Source organism: Cnephaeus nilssonii (assembly GCF_951640355.1).
Source record: "Cnephaeus nilssonii genome assembly, chromosome: 5".
NCBI lineage: Eukaryota > Metazoa > Chordata > Mammalia > Chiroptera > Vespertilionidae > Cnephaeus > Cnephaeus nilssonii.
In genome coordinates, this window is record NC_137076.1 from 19884241 (window position 1) to 19908043 (window position 23803).

At 46.8% G+C, this 23803-nt stretch overlaps 1 protein-coding gene and 1 pseudogene across 2 annotated transcripts; both read right to left on the reverse strand.

Moving 5' to 3' along the window:
• Positions 1–1812: 1812 nt before the first annotated feature.
• On the reverse strand, positions 1813–14124 carry LOC307100372 (olfactory receptor 1f45-like; annotated as a pseudogene). Its single transcript has 2 exons — positions 14033–14124; positions 1813–2777 (listed from the first exon to the last, which is right to left on the reverse strand). The product of its transcript is annotated as an olfactory receptor 1f45-like (transcript).
• A 7331-nt stretch (positions 14125–21455) lies between these two features.
• LOC307100373 (olfactory receptor 2Z1-like) lies at positions 21456–22418 on the reverse strand (the record flags this gene model as incomplete). The annotated part of the gene is made up of 1 exon (XM_079772747.1): positions 21456–22418. One exon carries the CDS (start codon positions 22416–22418, stop codon positions 21456–21458), a length of 963 nt encoding a protein of 320 aa, XP_079628873.1.
• Between the last annotated feature and the right edge of the window lie 1385 nt (positions 22419–23803).

The following is a 23803-nucleotide window of genomic DNA, read 5'->3' on the forward strand; positions in this document are numbered from 1 at the left end:
CTGGATTCAGCCTGTTTAGGATCCACCTCAGCTGCTGCCTTTCTGACCTGGTGCAGGTTTGGGTGGTGAAGAGATACACTGCTGCCTGAGGAACACATCATGGCTGGGAGGAAGCGCTCTGGAAACCAGACCCCAGGATTCAAGCCCCACTTTGGGGTAAGGTTCAGATTAAGCTCTTATAACAAAAAAATACCTAAAATGAAAAGGCTCAAAAGTCATAGGATTTTGCAAACAGACCTCATTATTTGTTTAGCAATACACTTCCTTGAAAAAGCTTAGCAGGCTTCTGATCTAGGTGCTTCTAGGTGGTTTCCTTGCTATGAACCACACCCAGTGCTCTTTCCTAGCCTGCGTTCTTGTGTCCATTTCATTTGCAGCATTTGCTTCCTTAAACGACCTAGCTCTTTGCCACTCTCAGTGAAAGGGCATTTGAAACAGTAGCCTTGGGCAAGAGGTAATATTTCTATGTATACTCTTTTGAGGGACAGGAAGCTGTGGGCTCTTTCCGTCTTGTGATGTTTCTGAGTCTGAAACATGGCCAATTCTTGTCCAAGATCATCACATTCTTGCAATTCTTTGCGATGAATGGCAAGGAGCAGCCAATGCACAGTGACATGCTAGCTCTTTCCAATCACTTTTAGAAACACAGGCTCCATAGACATCGGATCTACCTCTCAGGTTATCACAGTGATGGTATTACCAAGTGTTATTCTTTGGCAGAACAACGGTCACCAGCCTTCCAGCCTGCAATATACACTGAGTGGCCTGATTATTATGATCTCTGAGTGCATAATAATCTGGCCACTCAGTGTATCTACCTAATAAAAGAGTAACATGCTAATTGACTGTACCTTTGTGATGTCCACCAGCCAATCAGGAGTGAGTATGCAAATTAACACAACAAAGATGACAGGTTAATTTGCATACCTGGGCACCGAGCGGCTGGGGGCAGAGTGGGTCGCAGGCGTTCTGCACCACCCCAGCCGATCCAGGCCTCTGGGCAGCGTGGGAAGGCGGAAAGGTGGCTCCGGGCCAGAGTGAAGGCGGTGCCAGCAGCCAGGGGAAGGAAGGCCCATTCTTGCACAAATCTTCGTGCATTGAGCCTCTAGTGTGTGTGTGTATGTGTGTGTGTGTGTGTGTACACATACACATACTAGAGGCCCAGTGCATGAATTCGTGCATGGATGGGGTCCGGCCAGCCTGGCCAGGGGGAGGGGACATGGGCAGTTGGCCGGCCTGCCTGCTGGTCGAACTCCTGGTTGAGGGGACAATTTGCATATTAGCCTTTTATTATATAGGATATACACTGAGTGGCCAGATTATTATGTGTTCAGACATCATAATAATCTGGCCACCCAGTGTATGTGTCCTTACCACCAGACCACCAACTGATTTTTCATTTTTGTGATGACTCCAATTTCCGTGCTAGGATTAATAGCTTACTTGCTGTAGTAGTTTTCTAGGGCTTCTGTAACAAACGACCACAAACGGCTCGGCTTAAATAATGAACATTATTCTCTCACAATGCTGGGGACCAGAAATCTGAAATCAAGGTGCTGGCTCGTTGGCTCTTTCTGAGACTGTTGGTTCCAACTGAGGCAAGGATTTTGTTTGTTTCCTGCTCTACCCCCAACCCGTAAAAGCGTGCCTATGCTGTAACAGATGCTCACTAAGTAGCTGTTGAAGGATGAAGTAGTAAAGAAATAAACCGAGATGATATGAAGGAAATATCTAAGATTGGGATCGGACAGGGAAATTCAGGACAGACGGGCTCTGTGTGGACACTCAGGTGGGCATCCCAACGCGTGGTCACTAAATAAAAACTGGCTTCCTGCTGACGAGGCCCCCAAGGTGCCTTTCATGTCGCTGTTGCGTTGGCTGCAGATGAGGGGTTCAGCCTGGGCGTGACCACAGTGTACATCACTGCAGCGGCCGTGTCCTTCTGGGCCATGTGGGAGAACACGGGGCTGAAATAAACCCCAATGAGCACCCCCTAGAGCAGAGACACCACAGAGATGAGAGCCACCAGTGGAGAAAGCCTTCTGCTTGCCTCTCGTGGGCGGGACCCTCAGGACGGCAGCAAAGTTGAATGTGTAGGAGACCGATATGCCCACCAAGGGGGTGATGATGATGATGGGCAGGGCGCCCGTGGTGTACACCATTACATTATGGGGGACGTGTCGGAGCAGGCCAGCTTCAGAAAAGGGCCAGGTAGCAGAAGAAGTGGGGTGGGAGAGTGGGGGAGAGGGAGCAGGGGACCCGGTTGTGGGTGCAGAATGACAGGTGGGTTAGTAATACCACGTGGGTCAGGACATTTCCGGAGGCTGTGGTCCAGGATGCCACCGCCAGGAGCCACGGGGCTGTGGTGTTCCAGATGTGGCGGAGTGCAGCGGGTGGCGGATGGCCACGTGGCGGCTGTAGGCCACGGCAGCCAGCGGGAAGCGGTCAATGCCAGCAAACCAGATGAAGAACATTTGGGTCAGGCAGCCACAGGAAGGGATCCCTTCGTGTCCTGACACGTGGTCGGCCAGCACATTGGGGATGATGGCGGAAGTGAAGCCTGTCCACACGGCCGGGTAGGCCAGGAAGAAGTACCTGGGCGTGTGGAGCCGGCGTCAGTGGCGATGGCCGGGACGATGAGTAGGTTCCCCAGCCCCGGAACAAGGTACAGGCTCAGGGACAGTATAAGCTGCAGCTGCTGCGGCTTGGGGTCTTCGGAGGGGCCGGGGAGAAGGAACTCAGAGACCCAGGTGAGGTTTGCCCTTCCACCTGGGTCTCTGGAGCAATGAGAGCGGAAATGAGGAGCTGTCCGTGGTCCTGGCCAAGGCCAGCCCCTCCATTGCACCCTGGACTTCATCCCATCATTAGTTCAGACATTCATCAATTCTCCCCACTTTCCCCTGCAACAGGACCCCCCCCCCCGCATCTGCTGCATTATTTCCATCAGTGAACACACCACTCTGCTCACAGCCCGCCTGCAGGATGTCACCGGCAGCTTGGTGCATGGCTCCCGGATGCACTGACCATGTCTCACCTCAGCTGCCTGTCTCTCCATGTCCACAGGAACGGGCTAAGCTCGCACATGGGGTAACAAGGAAGTGCTGGGAGTTGACAGCCCCAGGAGTGACCTTTGGACAGCGAGGACCTGGGAGTATTGGGTGAAGTCCTGGCAGTATTGGGTGAAGTCCTAGCTTCATCACCTCTGAGTGAGGCAGTTCTGGGGTGTGTTCTACAATCTCTCAGAGACCCCTAGAAGGATCACCCCTCGACTGACCAGAGCAGGAACCTGCTCATTCACACCTTTCTTTCCCCAATGCTCATTGGGTCTCAGGAGAACCTAAACTAAGACACAGGATTCCAGAATTTCTTCCATCTGTGAAAGAATACCTTCTTCATACCTCATGCTCCTCTAGCCACTCCCCCTTGCTTTTCTCCATGGGACCCCAACACTCCTCAAAACATTGCCTGCCCTTGCTCTCTCTCTCTCTCTCTCTCTCTCTCTCTCTCTCTCTCAAATCAATGAAAAATATCCTCGGGTGAGGATTAAAACAGCAGCAGCAACAACAACAGCATTGCCTGTCCTTGCCTGTCAAGAGCAACCATGACCTTCTATTGTTAACCCAAGGCTACTGTACAGACAGTATGCACCGGTACAATTGTTCCATTGCTAAAATCCGGGGATATTTAGCACCGTCTAGAAAATACCCTTATATTCCTCCCAAAGAATAGTAGAATTACTGTAAACTCAACATTTCGAGCTAATTGTTGTTGAATGTTGCAATGAATTTTGATACACTGGTGACATCTGAGAAACATTTGCAAAACTTTGCCAATTTGACTGTTGTCACTGCGAGCAGCGTGGTTGTAGGTGTATGAATTGCTCTGGCTTACAGGAGACATACCAGTTTATCATTACCCTCAAATTTCCAGGTTGGTTCTAGTTTCAAACAGCTAAGATTTACTTTGGTTTTTATTCTTGGTGCATTGTAATTTTTTGTGTAAGTAGCAAATGTGCCATGGTCTCATGATTATAAACTGAAAAGCATAGGATAAGACATTGAAAGAAAGCACCCAGAAAGTCAACAAAGCTTGAGCAAGCTTTGTAATGTTCCTATTAAAGTATCAGGAACAACATTCTGCTGTACCTGTGGGAGGAGAGAGAAGAAATGATGTTTAGAGTGAGTTGCAGCCCTGGAACCTCCAAAACTTGCAGAAGTCAGAGCAGCCTGGAGCGCTTTTGCTACTGTGTAAGACTCTTCATAAAATATAACAATTAATTTATATTTGGGGCATAAAAAAATAAGAAAAAACCCCACAAAAATATGGGTAGTTTATGGTAACAGGATATAAACATTGGATGCAAATGCTGTTCGTTAAAGTTGGAAAGGCTGATGCTTAAATATTTCACCTGGACGGCAACCATGTTTTGTTTATTTTAGCTCCAATAAAGAAAATTTGTAATAGTCAATAAGGAAAAAGGAAAAGGACGTCGTTATTCAGTACCACACCAAAAAGCATTTGGATAATAAAAACGTTCCAGAAAAAAATTTGTCTTATGTCAAAGAATATTTGTAAAGCAGATGAAAAAGCATTTAGAAAGTAATGTAAGACCTTTAAAACACTACAACGTATGGCTAAAAGTAATTGAGACTTTTCAGATAGGAAATCATAGAACTTCAAAAAACGTAATATTGATATGGGCAGGACATTGCCATGCAGACTCACAGATCTGCTCGATGCGAAACTGACAAGACGACACCGTTCTGCGGAAAACTGCCCAAGTCAGCAAAATTTCAAACGTGATCAATGAAGCTTCCAACACTGTCACTAAAATTGTTTCTGTAATTTATTTTGAAGGTGAAATTCAAGACTTCGAAGGTAGTTTAAGGTTTGCTGTTAATCATACGAGGCTGTGATCTGTTTCAGAACAACATCTGAAATAAAATCTGAAAAAAAGTAAAAAAAAAAAACACAACAACAACGAATTACATTTATTGGATCTAAACCATGATCAAACGATGCTTGTGATGTTCTGGTGGTGGTTTAGAAATGTCATTTCAATGAAAAATATTTACATAAAGACTTTCTTGGACATTGTACAGATATAACTTAATTCAGAGTTTCAGGCAAAATTTGCAAAACATTCTGATGTTTTAATTTGGTATTACTTAACTCTCTTTGTTAGGTTATCTTCACCTGATTAAAAGAAATATATAATTAAAATGAAACATTTTAAACATTTTTCTCAAAACTTTATACGCACCATTATGCATTCAATAAACAGGGTACCGAAGGGATATCTTTACCCCCTTGTTTACTAGTATTGCAGCATTATTCACAATAGCCAAGACATAGAAACAACCTAGGCTACCATCAGTGGATGAATGGATCAAGAAAATGTGACTTAGCCCGGACGGTGTGGCTCAGTGGTTGAGCATTGACCTATATGAATCAGGAGGTCATGGTTTGATTCCTGGTTGGGGCACATGCCTGGGGTTTCGGTCTCTGTCCCCAGTAGGAGGCATGCAGGAAGCAGCCGATCAATGATTCGCTCTCATCATTGATGTTTCTATTTGTCTTTCCCTCTCCCTTCCTCTCTGGGGAAAAAAAAAAAAAAAAAAAAAAAAAAAAAAATATATATATATATATATATATATATATATACACACACATATATATATATACACACACACATATATATGTATATATATGTATATATATATACATATATATATATTAAAAAGAAAAATACGATATATACACTAGTACACCATGGAATATCATTCAGCCACGAAAAAGAAGGAAATCCTGCCATTTGTAACAACATGGGTGGACCTTGAGGGCCTGATGCTAAGAGAGGTAAGTCAGACAGAGGAAGACAAGCACTGCATGGTATCATGTACACGTGGAATATTTTTTTAAAAAGTAAAAAAAAAAAAAAATCAGAATCTTGCAAAGTCTAGTTTTCTGCTCAGTCTCCACGCTCACATCACTGCCCCCAGCCACACAGGCCTCTTGGTCCTAGACTGGGCCTGCCTCTGGGCCTTTGCACCTGGTGGCTCATCTGCCTCTAATGCTCTTCCCTTGGGACTTCTCTTCACTTTTCAAGACCCACCTCAACATTTGCCCTCTCCTGTAGCTCGGGCCACAGTGGCCACTCAATTCTCTGTCCCCATGTGACTGTGCTCTCTGGGCCCGGAGCAGAGCCTTCTCCCTGGTCCCGCTGCCTGCTGCCCTGTTGCTCTCCTCCCTTGCCCAGGAAGTCTGCACACCCTGTCTCACCCCCTTGTTGGTTCGTTGACCACTTACGGAGCATCTTCAGTGATGCGTTGCCCAAGCTGAGGACAGGAAATCCGCCACAGTGACAGAGACAGGGCCCCTCTCCTGGCCCAGACATCCCACCACAGAGCCCTTCTCTTGGAGGCGCATGGTGAGGCACGTTCGAGGACGTTTGGAAAGAGCAGTATCACACTAGGGTGCACCCGTCAGATGTGATGCTCCCACTCTGTGGGCGTCTCTAGTCATAGAAATGGAGGAAATGTGGAACAGCTCACACCAAACTGGGTGAATCTTAAAAGCATTGTGCTGGGCAGAAGAAAAACAATCATTGAAGGAGGTACACAGAATAATGCCACTTATGTACACTTCAAAAACATGCAACACAATTTCGTATGTTGTTCGTGGAGACATCCCATGCAGAAAGGTGGGAAATGTGCATGAGAGTGATAAACACTTGATGTAGGGTGTTGATTATCTCAGAGGGAGGAAAGGGAGAGAGAGAAAAAGAGGGAGAGAGAGGAGGAGGGAGGACGGGAGATAGAGAGAGAAGAGAAAATGAGAGTAGGGAGATATGCATGGATGTTTAACCCTTTTTTTGTTTGTTTGTTAATCCTCACCCGAGGGTATTTTTCCCATTGATTTTTAGAGAGAGAGAGGGGAAGAGACACACAGAGAGAAACATTGATGTGAGAGGGACATATTGATAGGTTGTCTCCTGCACTCATCCCAACTGGGGCCGGGGATAGAGCCTGCAACTGAGGTACATGCCCCTGACCGGAACTGAACCTGCGACTCTTCAGTCCATAGGCCGATGCTCTAACAATTGAGCCAAACTGACTCGGGTGGATGTTTAGTACATTTTAAGCTGGGTCAATACAAGTTGTATTCCAGCTTAATTATGATCTGTGCACCACACACACACACACACACACACACACACACACGCACACACACACACATCATGGTCCCCATCTACCTTCACGGAACTCACTAGGAGAGGACCAGGTGGATGGGCAAGTAAATCATGGATTCCACACTCATTCTCTGGTCAAGGTCACTGTGTCCTTGGAGTCTCAGCCCGAAGGTCTAGACACACCTCTTGGGTGTCCCACCATGTCCTACCTTTGCTGAAATTGCCCAGCCCCACAGACCCCGTGTCTAACCCAGTTCAGCGTTTACCTCAATCCTGTCCTTCATCCGTACGCGAACTTAGCGCTGGCGCTGCTGACCACCCAGCCACCTAGGCCAGAGACGCGGGCAGCAGTCAGGCCTTCGCCCCACTCACTGCATCCTGGCCTCTATCTTCTCTCTGACCCCTCCTCTCCTTCCCAGCACCCCACCTCACTCTCAGCGTGGCGTCACAGACTTCCTACCTGTCCTTTCCCTGGTCTCTTTGGGCTCCGCTTGCTCTTCTAGTTCAGCCTTCACAGTGGCCACCACCCGGTGAAATGACCTGCCTCTCCTGCTCTGGCTCCCCACCCCCGCTGCTCACAGCGAACGTTTCTTCTGTGCTTCTGTGCTCGTGCCACCGTGACAGGGAGTTTGACATGCTTCGTTACTTAACCTTCTACGGTAGGCACTCTTACTTCCATTTATAGGGTGAAGAGGCGAGAACAATCAACTACCCAGAATCTCACAGTCTCTCTTGTTCCGAAGCTCTTAACCTTTTGCACTCGGATGTCGAGATTAAATTACTCTTTGAATGTATCAATAATTTGAAATATAAAAAAAATCCAAATACATAAGTTTGTATGAAAAGAAACTCCAGTTTTTTATTCTACTGCCACGCTTTGTAAAATCTGGGGTATTTAAAAAATTAAATCCCGAGTAGAATAAAGGAATCGAGAAAAAAGCAAGCGAGTGCAAAGGGTTAAAACTCTTTGATGAAAGACCCAGATCTAGAACCTCTTAGCAGGGCTGACACACACAGGGCATTTCCCATTTTATCTTGGTTTCATTATAAAGACAAATGAACCGCGGCCCAGGGAGGCAAAACTGCTCCCCTGCAGTCACACAGCAAGCTTGCTGATGTCTTTCCCTGCCTCCCTCTGTGCCCACTCACCTGTGGGAGGTGTCCCTTCTGGCTGTGGAGCTGTCTGGCAGGATGTGGGCCAGCTCTTGCTGGGAGAACGCCCTGGGCCATGGAGGAGGTCTGGGGCCCGCGCAGGAGCGAGCACATGGACCTGGCAGAGCCCAGCTGACCCTCCATCCTTGCGACTCGGGTTCAGTCCCTTGTGTCTTGTTAGGGCCTCTGCTACTTGTCCACTCCACGCTCTGTCCCGCTGGGCCTGCGTCTTTGGGGAGGAGGTGACCGCAGCTTGTTCTGGGCTCTTCCCTCTACTCCTGAGCCCGAGGGGTGGGGGCTCCAGGTCTCTTTGGGGGGACCCCCATGTGGGGCTTGGGCCCAGTGGAATTCCCCCAGCTCTGCTGGTCCTGCCAGCCACTGGGATATGTCCATGGCTCCTCACTGCTGGAGCAACGGCCTCCTAACACTCATTTTTAAAATTGAGGTGAGATTCACACACCATCAATGAACCACTTTCAAGTAAGCAATTTAGTGGCATTTAGCACATTTAAATGATGTGCAACCGCTCCCCTGCAGTCACACAGCAACCATCACCTCTATCTAGTTCCAGAACAGTTTCATCACCCCAAAATAAAACTGTCCCCATTATCAGTCACTCCCCATTTCCCCTCTCCCCCCACCTCTGGCAGCTACCAGTCTGCTTTCTTTCTCTGTGGATTTGCCTGTTCTGGGCATTTCACGTAAATGGAGTCATTCACAGTGTGTAACCGTTTGTGTCTGACTTCTTTCTCTCAATGTAGGGTTTTCAAGATTCATCCACATTGTAGCCTGTGTCAGAGCTTCATTCCTTCCCATGGTGAATATTAATTTTGTTTATTCATTCAGCCTTTGATGGACTTGGGTGGCCATGAATAGTGCTGCTATGAACAAATTTCTGCTCTGGACAAGTTTCTATTTGAGTCCCTGTTTTTAGTTCTTTTGGGTCTATCTCTCGGAGCAGAATTGCTGGGTCATGTAGCAATCCTATGTTTAGCTTTTTGAGGAACCACCAAGCTGTTTCCCACAGTGGCTGCACCGTTTTGTATTCCCACCAGCAGGACACAAGGGTTTCAATTTCTCCACATCCTCATCAACACTTGTTATTGTTTATCTTTTTCTATTATAGCCACCCTAGTGGGTGTGAAGAGGCATCTCACTGTGTGTGTTTTTCACATTTTAAAATTGTGTTTTTACCCTCTTAACCATTTCTAAGTGGACAGTTCAGTGGCATTTCGTACACTCACATTGCTGTGCAGCCTCACCTCCACCCATCGGCAGAACGCCTTTCATCCTGTGGAACTGGAGCTCTGTCCCCGTTGAACCCGAGCTCCCGTTATCCCTCCCCTCGCCCCGGCAGCCTCATTTCACTTGCTGTCTTTGTGATTTTGACTACTCTACGTACCTGATAGAAGTGCAATCACACGGTGCTTGTCCTTTGTGACTGGCTTATTTCACTCAGCGTAATGTCCTCAAGCTTCGTCCATGTGGTAGCATGTGTCAGAATTTCCTTCCTTTTTAAGGCTGAATAATATTTCATCGTACATGTACATCACATCTTGCTTACCCATTCGTAACTTTTGGGTTGCTTCCATGGCTTAGCTATTGTAAATAATGCTGTTAGGAACAAATGCCTCTTGAAGACCCAGTTTTCAATACTTTTGGGGATCTATCCAGAAATGAAAGGTCATTCTATTTTTTAAAATCCTCACCCAATGACACGTTTTTATTGATTTTAGATAGATAGATAGATAGATAGATAGATAGATAGATAGATAGATAGAGATGTGAGAGAGAAACATCAACCGGTTGCCTCCTGTACGCACAGGCCAGGGATCAAACCATAACCTACATGCACTGAGTGGCCAGATTATTATGATCTCTGAACGCATAATAATCTGGCCACTCAGTGTATATCCTATATAATAAAAAGCTAATATGCAAATTGTCCCCTCGACCAGGAGTTCGACCAGCAGGCAGGCCGGGCAACCGCCCATGTCCCCACCCCTTGGCCAGGCTGGCCAGACCCCACCCATGCACGAATTCATGCACAGGGCCTCTAATACACACACACACACACACACACACACACACACACACACACACACACACTGAGTGGCCAGATTATTATGCGTTCAGAGATCATAATAATCTGGCCACTCAGTGTATGCGCCCTGACTGGGGAATCAAACCCACAACCTTCTTGGTGTATAGGATGATGCTCCAACCAACTGAGCAGCTTGGCTGGGGATGTTATAGGCTCATTTTTGATGATGGGTTGAGAAAAAAAATGGATAATACAATCAGTGAATCTACTTGTTGGCACATGGAAACTGCATCACACACATCAAAATAGGCTGGAAGCTAAAGAGTCAACCTAGCAAAACAGAAAATGTTAGTGAAGTACACGTTCTTTTTATTTTTTAAAATCTGTTTAATTTTGAAATAATTTTAGACCCACAAAGAAGTTGCAAACACAGTACAGAGAAGTCCCATGTGTCCTTCACTCAGCCTCCCCCAATAAAAACATCTTACAATTATGTAATTACATATAAGATATATAATTATGTATTATATAACATATCCATATGTAATTATATATTTTATATTTATATATAACGATCATATATAATTATGTATTTATAGTATAATTATAAAAACCAGCACAGTGACTCTGGTACAACACTGTTAACTGGAGACCTTTTTTGGAGTTTGCCAACTTTTCTATGTACTCAATTGCTTTGAAACGCTCTATGAAATTTTGTTACTTGTGTAGATTCACGTAACCGGCACCACAGTCAGAAAACAGAACTGTTCCATCACCCAAAGACACTCCCTTCTGCTGCCCCTTTGTAGTCATCCCCCTTCCCTAACCCTTGGTGACCTTAATCTGGTCAACATAACCCCCGTGATTTTGTCATTTCGAGAGTGTTACATAAATCATGTTCTATGGTGTACTACCTTTTGAGATTGGCTTCGTCAACTCAGAACAACACTCTTGAGAACCACTCAGGTTGTCTGTGTCAATAGTTCATTCCTTTTCACTGCTGAGGATTGTTCCATTGTGTGGGGGGACCACCATTTCTTTAGACATTTTGTAGTTGAAGGAATTTAAGTTGTTTCTAGGTTTTGGCTGGGAACATGTTTCCATCTCTCCAGGGTGAATACCCAGGAGTGAGACTGCTGGTACATATGAAGTGTAAGCTTAACTTATAAGAAACTGTCACGTTGTTTTCCAGAGTGGCCACACCATTTTGCAGCCCGACCACTAACGTGTGAGAGTCCTGCTCGCTCGCGCTGCACCCTTGACAGCACTTGGCATTGGCAGTGTTTTATTTTAGTCATCCCAATAGGTGTGTCATGATACCGCACCACGGCTTTCAGTTGCATTTTCCTAATGGCTAATGAGGTCAAACATCTTTTAAAAATATATATTTTATTGATTTTTTACCGGGAGGAAGGGAGAGGGATAGAGAGTTAGAAACATCGATGAGAGAGAAACACCGATCAGCTGCCTCCTGCACACCCCCTGCTGGGTATGTGCCCGCAACCAAGGTACAGGCCCTTGACCAGAATCAAACCTGGGACCCTTGAGTCTGCTGGCCGACGCTCTGTCCACTGAGCCAAACTGGTTAGGGCATGATGTCAAACATCTTTCCATTTGCTTCTTCATCATCTGTATATACTTTTTGGCGAGGTGTTCAAATGTTCAAGTCTTTTGTCCATTCTCTAATTATTATTACTTGAAAAGTTTTTGGAAGATGAAAATGAACTTGAACATAAGTGCTTCAGTTTTCTCCCTACATAAAGTGCCACTATATGGCATGATTCCATATGATTCTATATGTGCGTGTGCGTGTGCGTGTGCATGTGTGTAAGCACCCTTCTCATTGCAGTCTGTGAATGGCGCCCTCCTGAGGTTAGTGCAGTGCACAGCCTGCTCCCCTGTTTTCCTAGCAGCCAGTCTGATTCTCATTGGAACAACTTGCCTGCCCTCCCTGCCCTACTTCCACAGCAGCTGATGCCGCGCTGTTCTCCTGCCGTGGGATGTAGCCCAACCTCACCTGCTTGGCATCAGGGTATTTACAACATGGCTTCAGCTGACCTTGCCAGTCCCTGTATAGGTGGTTCCCACACTCTCTGTGTCCTAAAACCATGCTTTCTCAAGCCCCGGGACCTTCGTATACGCAGTCCCTCTGCTAGGAGTGCTCCCATCCCTCCAGACTAACGATTCCTCACACTCTGTTCTCCAGGCCAAGTGCCAGACTCTTCTTTTCTCTGAGACATTTTCCCGCTTCTGCTCACCAGCCCTGGGACCTGCACTTTGGCCCATCCCTAAACATTTGGGCTGGGAGTGTCTGTGTCCAGCTCTGGGCTCCACCCCGACTGGCACTTCCCAGGGCAGAGCCTTGAATGGAGGTTTCTCTGCCTTCCCGGCACTGCTCAGCCTGGGGCTGGGCACAGAGGGTGGCAGGAGGACAGGCATTGTTGTTGAAACAATAAGCATGAGTTTCCAAGAGGACCGCGTGAGCCAGTATTCACATTTTTGTAATGGCATCATGTGAATTTTTCATTAGGTGGAGAGACTACAAGAACAGGTCTACATGCTCATTTATCTGTTTGTTTGGTAATTCATTCATTCATTCATTCATTCCATTGTTATTGAATGACTACAATGTGCCAAGCCCTGGTCCGGGTGAAGAAAGCATTCGCCCCTCACCCAGCTCACAGTTGAGTGAAGAAGAAAGACAGAAATCCAGATTTGCACAAATCATACATGTGTGGGTATAATGTGACATGGGCTATGAAGCATGTGATGCTAAGAGACAGGGTAATGGGGGCCCAATCTGTGGTCAGAGAAAAGCCGAAGAGGCGACAATGGGATGAGACATGGAAAATGAATGGGAGTTTAGTTGGCCAAAGTGGGAAGGGGCATGATTCAGGCCAAAGAAACAGTATTTGTGAAGGCAGGAGGCTAGGTGGGGCACCCCTGGGCACCTGCACTCTTGGGCATCCTGCCCTGCCTCATAGCAAACACACTAAAAAGCACCCACATTTTATCTATTTCTTCCTCTGCATAAAAAAAAATAGAAAGAACGCTGAAACCGGTTTGGCTCGGTGGATAGAGCCTCGGCCTGCGGACTGAAAGGTCCCAGGTTCGATTCCGGTCAAGGGCATGTACCTTGGTTGCGGGCACATCCCCAGTAGGGGTTGTGCAAGAGGCAGCTGATCGATGTTTCTCTATCATCGATGTTTCTAACTCTCTATCCCTCTCCCTTCCTCTCTGTAAAAAATCAATAAAATATATATTTTTAAAAAGTAGAAAGAATGGCTATACCCTTTCTTTTGAATTTATTTAGGCACCATGAAAAACTCATTTACTTATTGTGCATCTACAGGAAGTATTGCAAATGGAGAACACCTAATCCACAGATAACTTTTCAACGTAATGACATTTCAGGTAAATGTTAAAGCCAACAATGAATAAAGTTGACATCAGGTTAGCTTAAGAAGAGATTTCATTGAAACGTTTGATTTTGATTTATCAGCCTTGTTTCTGTATTTTCAAACATCAGACTGTGGTTTTAAATTTTTTTCCTGTTCTCGAACAATTTCAGAGACGATTTACCGAAAAACCTACGGGTGTGGTGATTTACCAGCGCCTTGCAGCATCCTAACTGGGGAACTCACCCTGTGAGGATGAGGTCAAACGCAACTCGGGGCTGCCGAAGAATCAACGTAAGCCACTGATGGCCTCCCAACTCCTCCTCCTCTTCTCTCATCGTTGTCCCATCGCCACTAAACTCAAATTCCAATTAGAAGGAAGTGTCCTTCTCCCTCCACACAGCATCCCTTTCCCACACTTCTCCGACTTTGCACCCAGAGTTCCCTCTCCGTTCTTTTATTTATTTTGCCATTACTCCTATTCTGTAGAGGAAGACTTTGAGGCACAGAGAGGTCAAATTGCTCAGATATTTTTGGTTCCAAAGCCCACTCTATTAGACATCACGATATTGGAGCCAGCATAGCTTACACAGATGAAGACTTTCTGGTCCCATTTATACAATATGAAGACTAGTCAGGGCTCCGAGAGGCAAAGTCTCTTGCCCAAGGTCACACAGCAGGTTCGGTTGACTCCAGAACGCCTGCACCTTCTTTCTGCTTCCACCTGTTTACCTTCCCCCCCCCCCCCCCCGCCCTGCCGCCTCATGTATCTGGCAGGCACACTAAGTCTAGGGTGGCCCATATAGTTCTGTTTTCTGGATCTGGAGATATCTGTTGCATGGTGAGCTGGGTGGGCATGGAGAACGGAGTCTGGGGCTCTGAGTGATAGGCAGGTAGGCCTGCAGTCCCTCAGAAATGAACTTTAGTGCTCATATCCCAATCCCTGTGCCCTGGGTGAGCCCTGAGCGCCTTGTCAGAGATCCAGATGCCAAGTAAGTGTGTGCCCTCGATGGAACCACTGCCAATTGTGGCCTCTTGAGGAAAGCAAGCAGCACTCATCAGTTCTTTCTTTTTCCTTTTCCTCCATTTCTGCTGTTCCTGGGGTGGTGAGAGACCCTGATCTCTGAGGCCCTTATCCTGGGGAGAACTTTCCCCAAGAGCCCTAGAAATAGCAGAAATCCTAGCTGCGAAATAGGCCTCTCTGGAGAATCTTGGGACCCACCTATTTGATTTTGAAACGCTGGCGCCCCCTAGTGATTGGTTTAGAATACACAGCACGGAAGAGTCAGATGAACGTGAATGGGATTGAGGAATAAATTAATCTACAGCATTTATATTTATATCTTCGTGATGAATTTAGCTTTTTATCATTATGAAATGTTCTTCTTTATCTCTAACTAATGGCCTGGTGCACGAAATTCATGCATGGGGGTGGAGGGGTGTCCCTCAGCCTGGTCTGCACCCTCTCCAATCTGGGACCCCTCAGTGGATGTCCAACTGACAGCAGTTGCACATCCCTCTCACAATCCAGGACCACTGGCTCCTAACCGCTCGCCTGCCTGCCTGCCTGATTGCCCTTAACCGCTTCTGCCTGCCAGTCTGATTGATGCCTAACTGCTCCCCTGCTGGCCTGATTGCCCCCAACTGCCCTCCCCTGCTGGCCTGATCACCCCCAAGGCTTTTATTAGTATAGATATGACCCTTCACAGAAAATTTCACTAACCCTGCTTTACAATAAGGACTTGACGATTGAATCATTGGGGCCAGACACCAAGATTTCCTTTCTTTGAATAGTGGAGGGAATAACTATCTTGTCTTTAAGTTGCCCTGAACATCAAATGAGATAATGACTTAGAAAAGTATAAAAGCACCATATAAAGACAACTGTCTTTTTCATGTACTGAAAAGACAATAAAGTGGTAAAATGAAAAACACTATTTTTATTCTCCCCCTTCCTTCCTTTACAGCTTTTATTTAAACTTGGAAATTTATAAAAATTTCACTCCTATTTTTATTTCTTTACATTCAATATTATTTTGTATTAGTTTCAGGTTTTATACCAGTTACAGAATAGTGGTTAGACAATCATATACTTTACAAAGTGTTCCCCGATATCTCCAGTACCGACCTGGCATCGTACCATCATTACAACACTGTTGACAATATTCCTTATTTAAGTGACAATAGGTTTACAGGTTCCTTCCAATCTTTCTTTTGTAGTGCTCGTCTTTCCTTTTCTTTCTCACTTCTTCCCTCATTTTCTTTATATAGTATCTCAGTTGGCCTTCAAAGCTCAGCTAAGGCACTGGGACACACTCAATCCATTTTACAGACCAGGAAACTGAGGCCAATTCCAGTTGGCTGCGGAACTTGACTCAGCACACAGGGAGCCCTCAGAGCCATGCTCTCTGCCCTTCCTAAGGGGCAGCCGCAGGGCAAACAGAACAAACCTTCCCGTCAGGCTTCTGAGCCTCCTTCTCAAGCACCTCTTCATCATGGACACTCCACACTCTTTCCTCTTCCCTGCTCCCGCCCCCATTCTTTACTGCCCCCCCCCTTCTCTGGAGCAGGTGGTAGGCTTCGCACTCACCGTGCAGGCCTGCATTGCCATGGGGCAGGGCGGCGCGGGCTTGCTTTTGGGCCAAGGTGGGAGCAGGAGTCGCCGCCTCTGAAGTGCGAAGGCTGCCTGGAGCTTCTCTGAATCGGTCAGTCCGGTACCCTGCAGTGTGGCACCCCTCCACTGAGGTGGCGCCGCCCCTCAACCCCTGCCTCAGGGCTGTGGGTCTGCACCCCTCTGCCTGGGCGTCCTTCTATGCATCTTGTTCCCTGCCGGGCCGACCCGCGTCTTGGGGCCACTGCAGAACCTCGCTCTCCACAGGTGAGGCAGATCTTCGCCCGCCAGCCCCCTGCCCCTGCCCAAGCTCCCTGTGGTGCACTCGCCTCACCAGGTTTTTGCCTTTGATCTGTGACAGCACACTCCTAGCAAGCCTGGAACCCAGAGGGGCACAGAGTCAGTTCTTTGCCCAGAATGTTAGAGGTTGCAGTTGCATTTGCAGATGTCGCCCAGAGCCTGCTGGTGAAGGCAGCTCCTGTGTGGAGTGTCCTCATTAGAGGGACGGTGTGGCACCGCTCTGCGCCCCTTGGGCTGCCCACCTCCTGGCCAGCCGCTTTCCCAAAGCCGCTGCGATCGCCCGGGAGCCGTCCCTCAGGCGGCCCCGCAGTCTGCCTCACGCCTCTGCTAGGTCTCCACCCTCACCGGGGTCACCTCCTTTCTTCCACATTCAGCCTTCATCCACCCCTCTCTCCTGCAGTTCTTGTGCTCCAGGCCCGAAAGAAAAGGTTCAAGGCCAAGAAGGACAAAGCCCAAAGGAAGTGACGTTAGGGAGTCCCGGCCTAATTTGCATATTCCTCTTATTATATAGGATAATTACCCTTACTTTTGAGTGTGCTTTGTGTGATGTTAATACAGAGTAGTCCCCTTTATCCGCAGTTTCCTTTTCTGTGGTTTTAGTTACCTTCAGTTAACCACGCTCAGAAAATAGTAAATGGAAATTTTCAGAAAAACAATTCATGAATTTAAAATTATGCACCATCCAGAGCAGCTTGGGTGATGAAATCTCGCACCGTCCGGCTCCATCCCTCTCAAGATGTGAATCATCCCTCTGTCCAGTGCATCTACCCTGTATACACTACACCTTCTTTTAAGATGAATATTTCATGATTTGCTCTCCATACTTTTACAAAAAGTCCACAGTCAAGGAAACTTGAATGTCCATGAAACCTATAAAAAGATGTGTATCCTCACTAGAAATCAGGGATATATTAAAAGTAATACAACCAAGAAATATAATTTTCCTCCAGGACACTGGCAAAAATGTGAACTTTTAGCATTCAAAATGTTGATGACATATTTGGGGAAGCGAACACTCTCATCCATGGGTGGCGATTTTTGCTGCGACTATCTATATATATATATAAAAGCCTAGACAACTGTTACGACCAAATGACCGGAACGACTAGTCGACCAGTCACTATGATGCGCACTGACCACCAGGAGGCAGACACTCGACTCAGGAACTGCCCCCTGGTGGTCAGTGCGCTCCCACAGTTCCTCCCCCTGACTGGTCCTTCCCCGCAGCCGGCCAGCTCTGATCTGCTCCATCAGAGCTGGCCAACTTCCTGTGGTCCCTCCCCTCTGTCCCTCCCTCTGGCTGGCAGGCCCTGATCAGCCCAGCCCTGATTGGCCTGGCCCTGATCAGGATTGAGCGAGATGGCCCCGATTGGCCCTGATTGCTCACCAGGCCTAGGGACCCCACCTGTGCACGAATTTGTGCACCGGGCCTCTAGTCTATTAAAATAAAATAAAAAGTGTGCACTTTGTGATGAAGCATTTCTTCGTTTAGAGATTTCAATTGTGCATGAGAAAGAAGAAGAAGTGAGGGGAAGAGTTGAGAGACCCAGTATTTCTGACAAGGTCAGTGATGTCGATGAAGGACGAGGAAGAGCCAGAACCAGGCTCCTCATTTCCCCCACTGAACATGACGTAAAGCCTTTCACTCTTCCTGCAATGTCCATGAAATGTCTAAGAAGTAAAACCAATCAGCCCTTCCTCTTGTTCATGTTCCCTTCACTGCATCCAACACAATGGAATATTTCCAAAAAGTATTTTAAGTTTGGGGAGGAATATACACATCTCCAGTTTATTTTTTAATTTCAAGTCTATTTCTTCTAACTTCAGGGAAGTTATCCTGGATTTGGGAAAAGCAGGGGGAGAAGCCCACAGGAAGGGCGATAGAGGTCCTTTGGCTTAACCTTGCTGGTTTGGGAAACTGCATAAAACATCCCCTCCACACCCCACTCACTTGCTCAATCCTTAGAGCAGCAAGACCTGGGTGAGGGCTTCCCGTTTTTCCTTGACCTTCACCTCTCCACCGATGGCGGCCCACCTGGAGGCAGGAGAATTCTTGCCACAATGATGTAGCGCCTCGCCTTGATTTATTTCACTTCTTGTAGAGTCCTCCAGAGTCACAGCTGGAAGCATTGTGAAACATGGACTCGGGCAGCCTCGGTTTGAATCCCAGCTCCCCAATTTCCTAACTGGGGGACCTTGGGCATGTTACCTAAACTCCCAGTGCTTCAGTTTCTCTGTGTGTAAATAAGACAATGATAGTATGTATTCATAGTGTTGTTGGGGTATATGCTGTGATAGCAGAACAATCCTGGTGGCTTTACAAATTAAAGCTCATTTATCACCCACATACATTCTAATATAGGCCATCCCTGATATAGTACAGTATTGTGATGATTTTATACTGTAGTAAAGTTAAAATAATCTTTAAAAATTTTAAAATACATTTTTATTGCCCTAGCTGGCTTGGCTCAGTGGATAGAGCGTCATCCTGCGGACTGAAGGGTCCCAGGTTCGATTCTGGTCAAGGGCACATGCCTGGGTTGCGGGCTTGATCCCCAGTAGGGGGCGTGTGTGGGGCAGCCAATTAATGATTCTCTCTCATCATTGATGTTTCTATCTCTCTTTCCCTCTCCCTTCCTCTCTGGAATCAATAAAGATAAATTTTTAAAAAATAAAAAATATTTTTATTGATTTCAGAGAAGAAAAGAGATGGATAGTAATCATGGTAATCATGAAAGAGAATCATTGATTGGCTTGCCTCCTGCACACCCCCTACTGGGGATGGAGCCTGCAACCCAAGCATGTGCCCTGACTAGGAATTAAACCGGGACCTCCTGGATTATAGGTTGACGCTCAACCACTGAGCCACGCCGGCTGGGCAATATTTAAAAATTTTTAAATCACATTTATTGGGATGACATTGGTTAATAAAATTATATAGGTTTCAAGTGTATAATGCTATAATACATCATCTGTAGATTGTATTGTGTGTTCATTACCCAAAGTCAAGTCTCCTCCCAAAATCACTTATTCTGCCTTTACCCTCTTATATCTCCCCCCACACCTTTTCCCTCTGGTAATCACCATACTATTGTCTGTGTCTAGGGGGTGGTTTTGGTTTTTTTGTTTTGTTTTTTTGCTTAATTCCTTCACCTTTTCCACCCAGCCCCCCAACCCCACTCCCCTTTGACAGTTGTCAATTGCTCTCTGTATCTATGAGTCTGCTTCTATTTCATTTGCTTGTTTATTTTGTTCATTAGAATCCACATTAAGGGAAATCATGTGGTATTTGTCTTAAGTTATGATATTACACTGTAGGATAGTATACTACAGGTAGCATTCCTGATGCCTATGTTGTCTGGTACCAGCCAACTTTGAAAATAAGGCTTGAGTGTGGGCTTAATGGCACAGTTAAAATGTTTAAAAGGTCCCACTCAACAACCCCTTTCTTCAGCACACACAACACCCCACTCATAGTTGGCACCTGCCATTCAAAATTTTTAAGCTCTCGCTGGTTTGGCTCAGTGGATAGAGCATCGGCCTGCGAACTGAAGGGTCTCGGGTTTGATTTTGGTCAAAGGCATGTACCTAGGTTGCAGGCTTCATCTCCAGTTGGGGCGCATGCAGGAGGCAACCAATCGATGTGTCTCACTCGAATCAGTGTTTTCCTCTCTCTGTCTCTCTCCTTCCCTTCCTCTCTCTCTAAAACTCAAGGAGAAATATCCTCAGGTGTGGATTAACAAAAAACACAAACAAAATGCTGAGGATGCCATGCCAACTCAGCCTTTGTCTGCATAGACATGGCTCTTACTCCAATGATACAGTAGATAAACATCTCTGCAAAGAGAGGACCAGGAATATACCATCCCCTGGGAATCCTTAACTGAGTAATCTTAGTTCTTGTTCCCCTTGGTGGAATAAGAAGCTTAAAAATGGCAGCATCCAATCTTACATCGCCCTGACGTTCATCCAAGAGTGAGCTTCACTATCTTGCATCTCTGCTCTATAATAACTGAGACAGCAAAAGTCACCACGTATGCTTGCCCTGGCCGGTGTGGATCAGTTAGTTGGGCATCGTCCTGTGCACCAAAAGGTTGATGGTTCAATTCCCAGTCAGGGCACATGCCCTGGTTGCAGACTCAATCTCCAGTAGGGGGCGGGGGGTGTGCAGGAGGCAAGCGATCGATGTTCCACTCTCACATTGATGTTTCTCTCTCTCTCTCTCTTCCTCTGTCTCAATAAACCAATGAAAAAAATACTTTTCAAAGAAGTAACATGTGCTTGGGTTGCCCAACCAGGGTCCTCTTGGGGACAGTCTTCCACTTCTGTAAAACCTAAACACGACTCAGACAAAGACCCTGCTAAGAACCAACACAGGCAGGACTGTCCGAGCATCCCTGTCAGAGCACCAGCACCTGAATCCCCTTTCTTGCTTGGATTTTAAGGGTTGGATCTTAGACCCTTCACTCACTGTGCAGAAAAGTACATTAATAGGTGGCCAAAATATCCACGAGCTGGAGTCCATATCTGATGCTGGGCTGTCATTCTTATAGTAAATATTTCCTTCTGTGTAAAACTAAATAACCCAACTCCTCCTCTTGTCTAAGTGATTGAGATCATTACGTTCATTTTCTACAAATCCACAAGAGAAAAAAGTGAGTCTGGAGGAGGAACGGGGCTGGCCACAGTAAGCCTTGCACCACATGGACTGCAAGTGAAAAAAAGATCTTAGATGTAAGGGAGGGTCCCTTGGACACTTTAGCACCCCCCACGAGGTCTTCTGTTTGATCTGAAACAAGTTCTGCCAAGGACCTTGACCAAAGCCACCCGAACTTCTTGGTTCCTCAGGCTATAGATGAGGGGGTTGAGTGTGGGGGTGACGAGACTGTAGAAGAGAGAGACCACGTTGTCCTGCTGTGGGCTGTGGTACGATCCTGGCACCATGTACATAAACACAGCTGCCCCATAAAAAAGCCCCACCACAATGATGTGCGAGGAGCAGGTGGTGAAGGCCTTGTGTCTGGCCTCAGCTGAGCGCATGCGGAGAACAGCCCCCAACACGTGGCTGTAAGAGGTGGCAATGAGGGACAGGGGCAGCAGCAAGATCAGCACCCCCGAGATGGACAGCACCAACTCATACACAGAGGTGTCGGCACAAGAGAGCTTCAGCAGAGCGGGCAGCTCACAGAAGAAGTGGTCCACAGCGCGTGAGGCACAGTAAGGGAATTGCAGGGTGATGGAGGTCTGGATGGAGGCCACCAGCACACCTGACACCCAGGAGGTGCCCACCATGAGCAGACAGACCTGACGTCTCATGAGCATAGGATAATGCAGTGGGTGGCACACGGCAACATAGCGGTCATAAGACATAAGGGATAGCAGAACACCCTCAGAGACACCCAGCAGCATCAGGAAGAACATCTGAGCTGCACAGCCTCCAAAGGAGATGGAACCTTCTCCCTGGCAGAAGTCAGCTGCCATCTTGGGGATGGTGACCAGTGGAAAGCCAACATCCAACAGGGAGAGTTGGCTGAGCAGAAAGTACATGGGTGTGTGGAGCCTGGAGTTTGTGTGGATCAGGAAGATGAGGATGGCATTGCCCAGAAGGCCGATGGTGAATATGATGGCCACAAGGGAGAACAGGACCAGATGCGGCCCTGAGTGGCTGAAGAGCCCCGTGAGAGTGAAGTCTGAGGTCACTGATAGATTTGATTCCCCCATCCCCTGGGAGGAATCATTCATCTGCAGAAAGAACTGGATATTTGGCAAGAAGTCTCAGTGGGGGTAGTTTCACCTTCCAAACCAGCTGTAATTGTTTGATAGTGGCTGCTGGAGTCTCCTGAGAAGGATGATGAGTACATTCAGTGTCAGTAGGAAAAAAAAAAACACACCATGATTGATTAATTATGTCTGATATAATCAGGAGATTGAGAATAGCAAAATGATTCCCTGCTCTTGCCATTTCTTTGTAAAAGTCTTGCCTTCACCCGCCAGGCAAGTATTACTCACCAATACTTGTAGCTAAACTGTCTGTTCTCGAGCGAGAGAGTACGAATCAGCCCCACTGGAATACACCCCATTCCAGATACCCTGGGGACAAAGCAGAGGTAGGATTCTGAAGAGACTAGAACAGTCGTCGGCAAACTCATTAGTCAACAGAGCCGCGGTTTGCCAACCACTGGACTAGAATATGAAGGAGGGAGATCTTGTCCAAATGACAGGGGGTGATGAGAATGTCCAAACTATAAGGAAATTCTCATTTCCAAATTCATTGGGAGGGCTGCTAGAGGCAAAGACCAACAGTAATTAGCATAATAAATGCGAGAAGTCCTCAGAAGGCTGACTACTTTGATATTCAGCAGGCCTGAAGATCTGCATATTATTACCTGCTGCTGGCTGAACAGCTGAAGGCAATTCCCCTAACCTGATAATCCTTTATTGTTTACCAAACATCACCATTGATGTCTGTTTGCTTTGCTAAAGGGCAAAATGTATATTCTAGTGCAGTGGTCGCAAACTGCAGCTCCTGAGCCACATGCGGCTTGGCTGCGAGCTGCGGTTTGCTGCTCTGTTGACTAATGAGTTTGCTGACCACTGTTCTAGTGAATAAAAAGCCATGGGTCTGGAGATTCAGTGAGCTTCTCCACTAGAGGGAAGTGATCCACCTGGTTTCCCCCCATACCTTCCAAATTTATATTTCTTGTCTAGTGTATCCATTTATGCGTGGCCCCTTCTCCAGATTCCTGAATCCTTGCTGTGAAAGGTTGTGGCAGGGGCCAATGTCTGGAAGGAGTCATTGGTGAGATGACATTTAGAATATGGACCCAAGGCTTCTGCACTGTAAAGGGACATATGCGTGACGGAGGTTGGAACCAAATGGTCTGGAGTGGTGAGTGAAAAGTTGTCTGGAATATCAGACATCATTCTGAGGCTAAATTTCGTAGTGTAGGAGTGGAGAATATTGGGCTCTGTGTATTAAGTACCCAACAAAAATCTGCTGAATGAATGCAGTAGACAAGAAAGATGAAGGATCAGGAGAGCCTGCCCCCCACCCACTTGACCTTACCTTCGATGTCACTTTGCAGGGAAATGCAGGTCATCCTGGA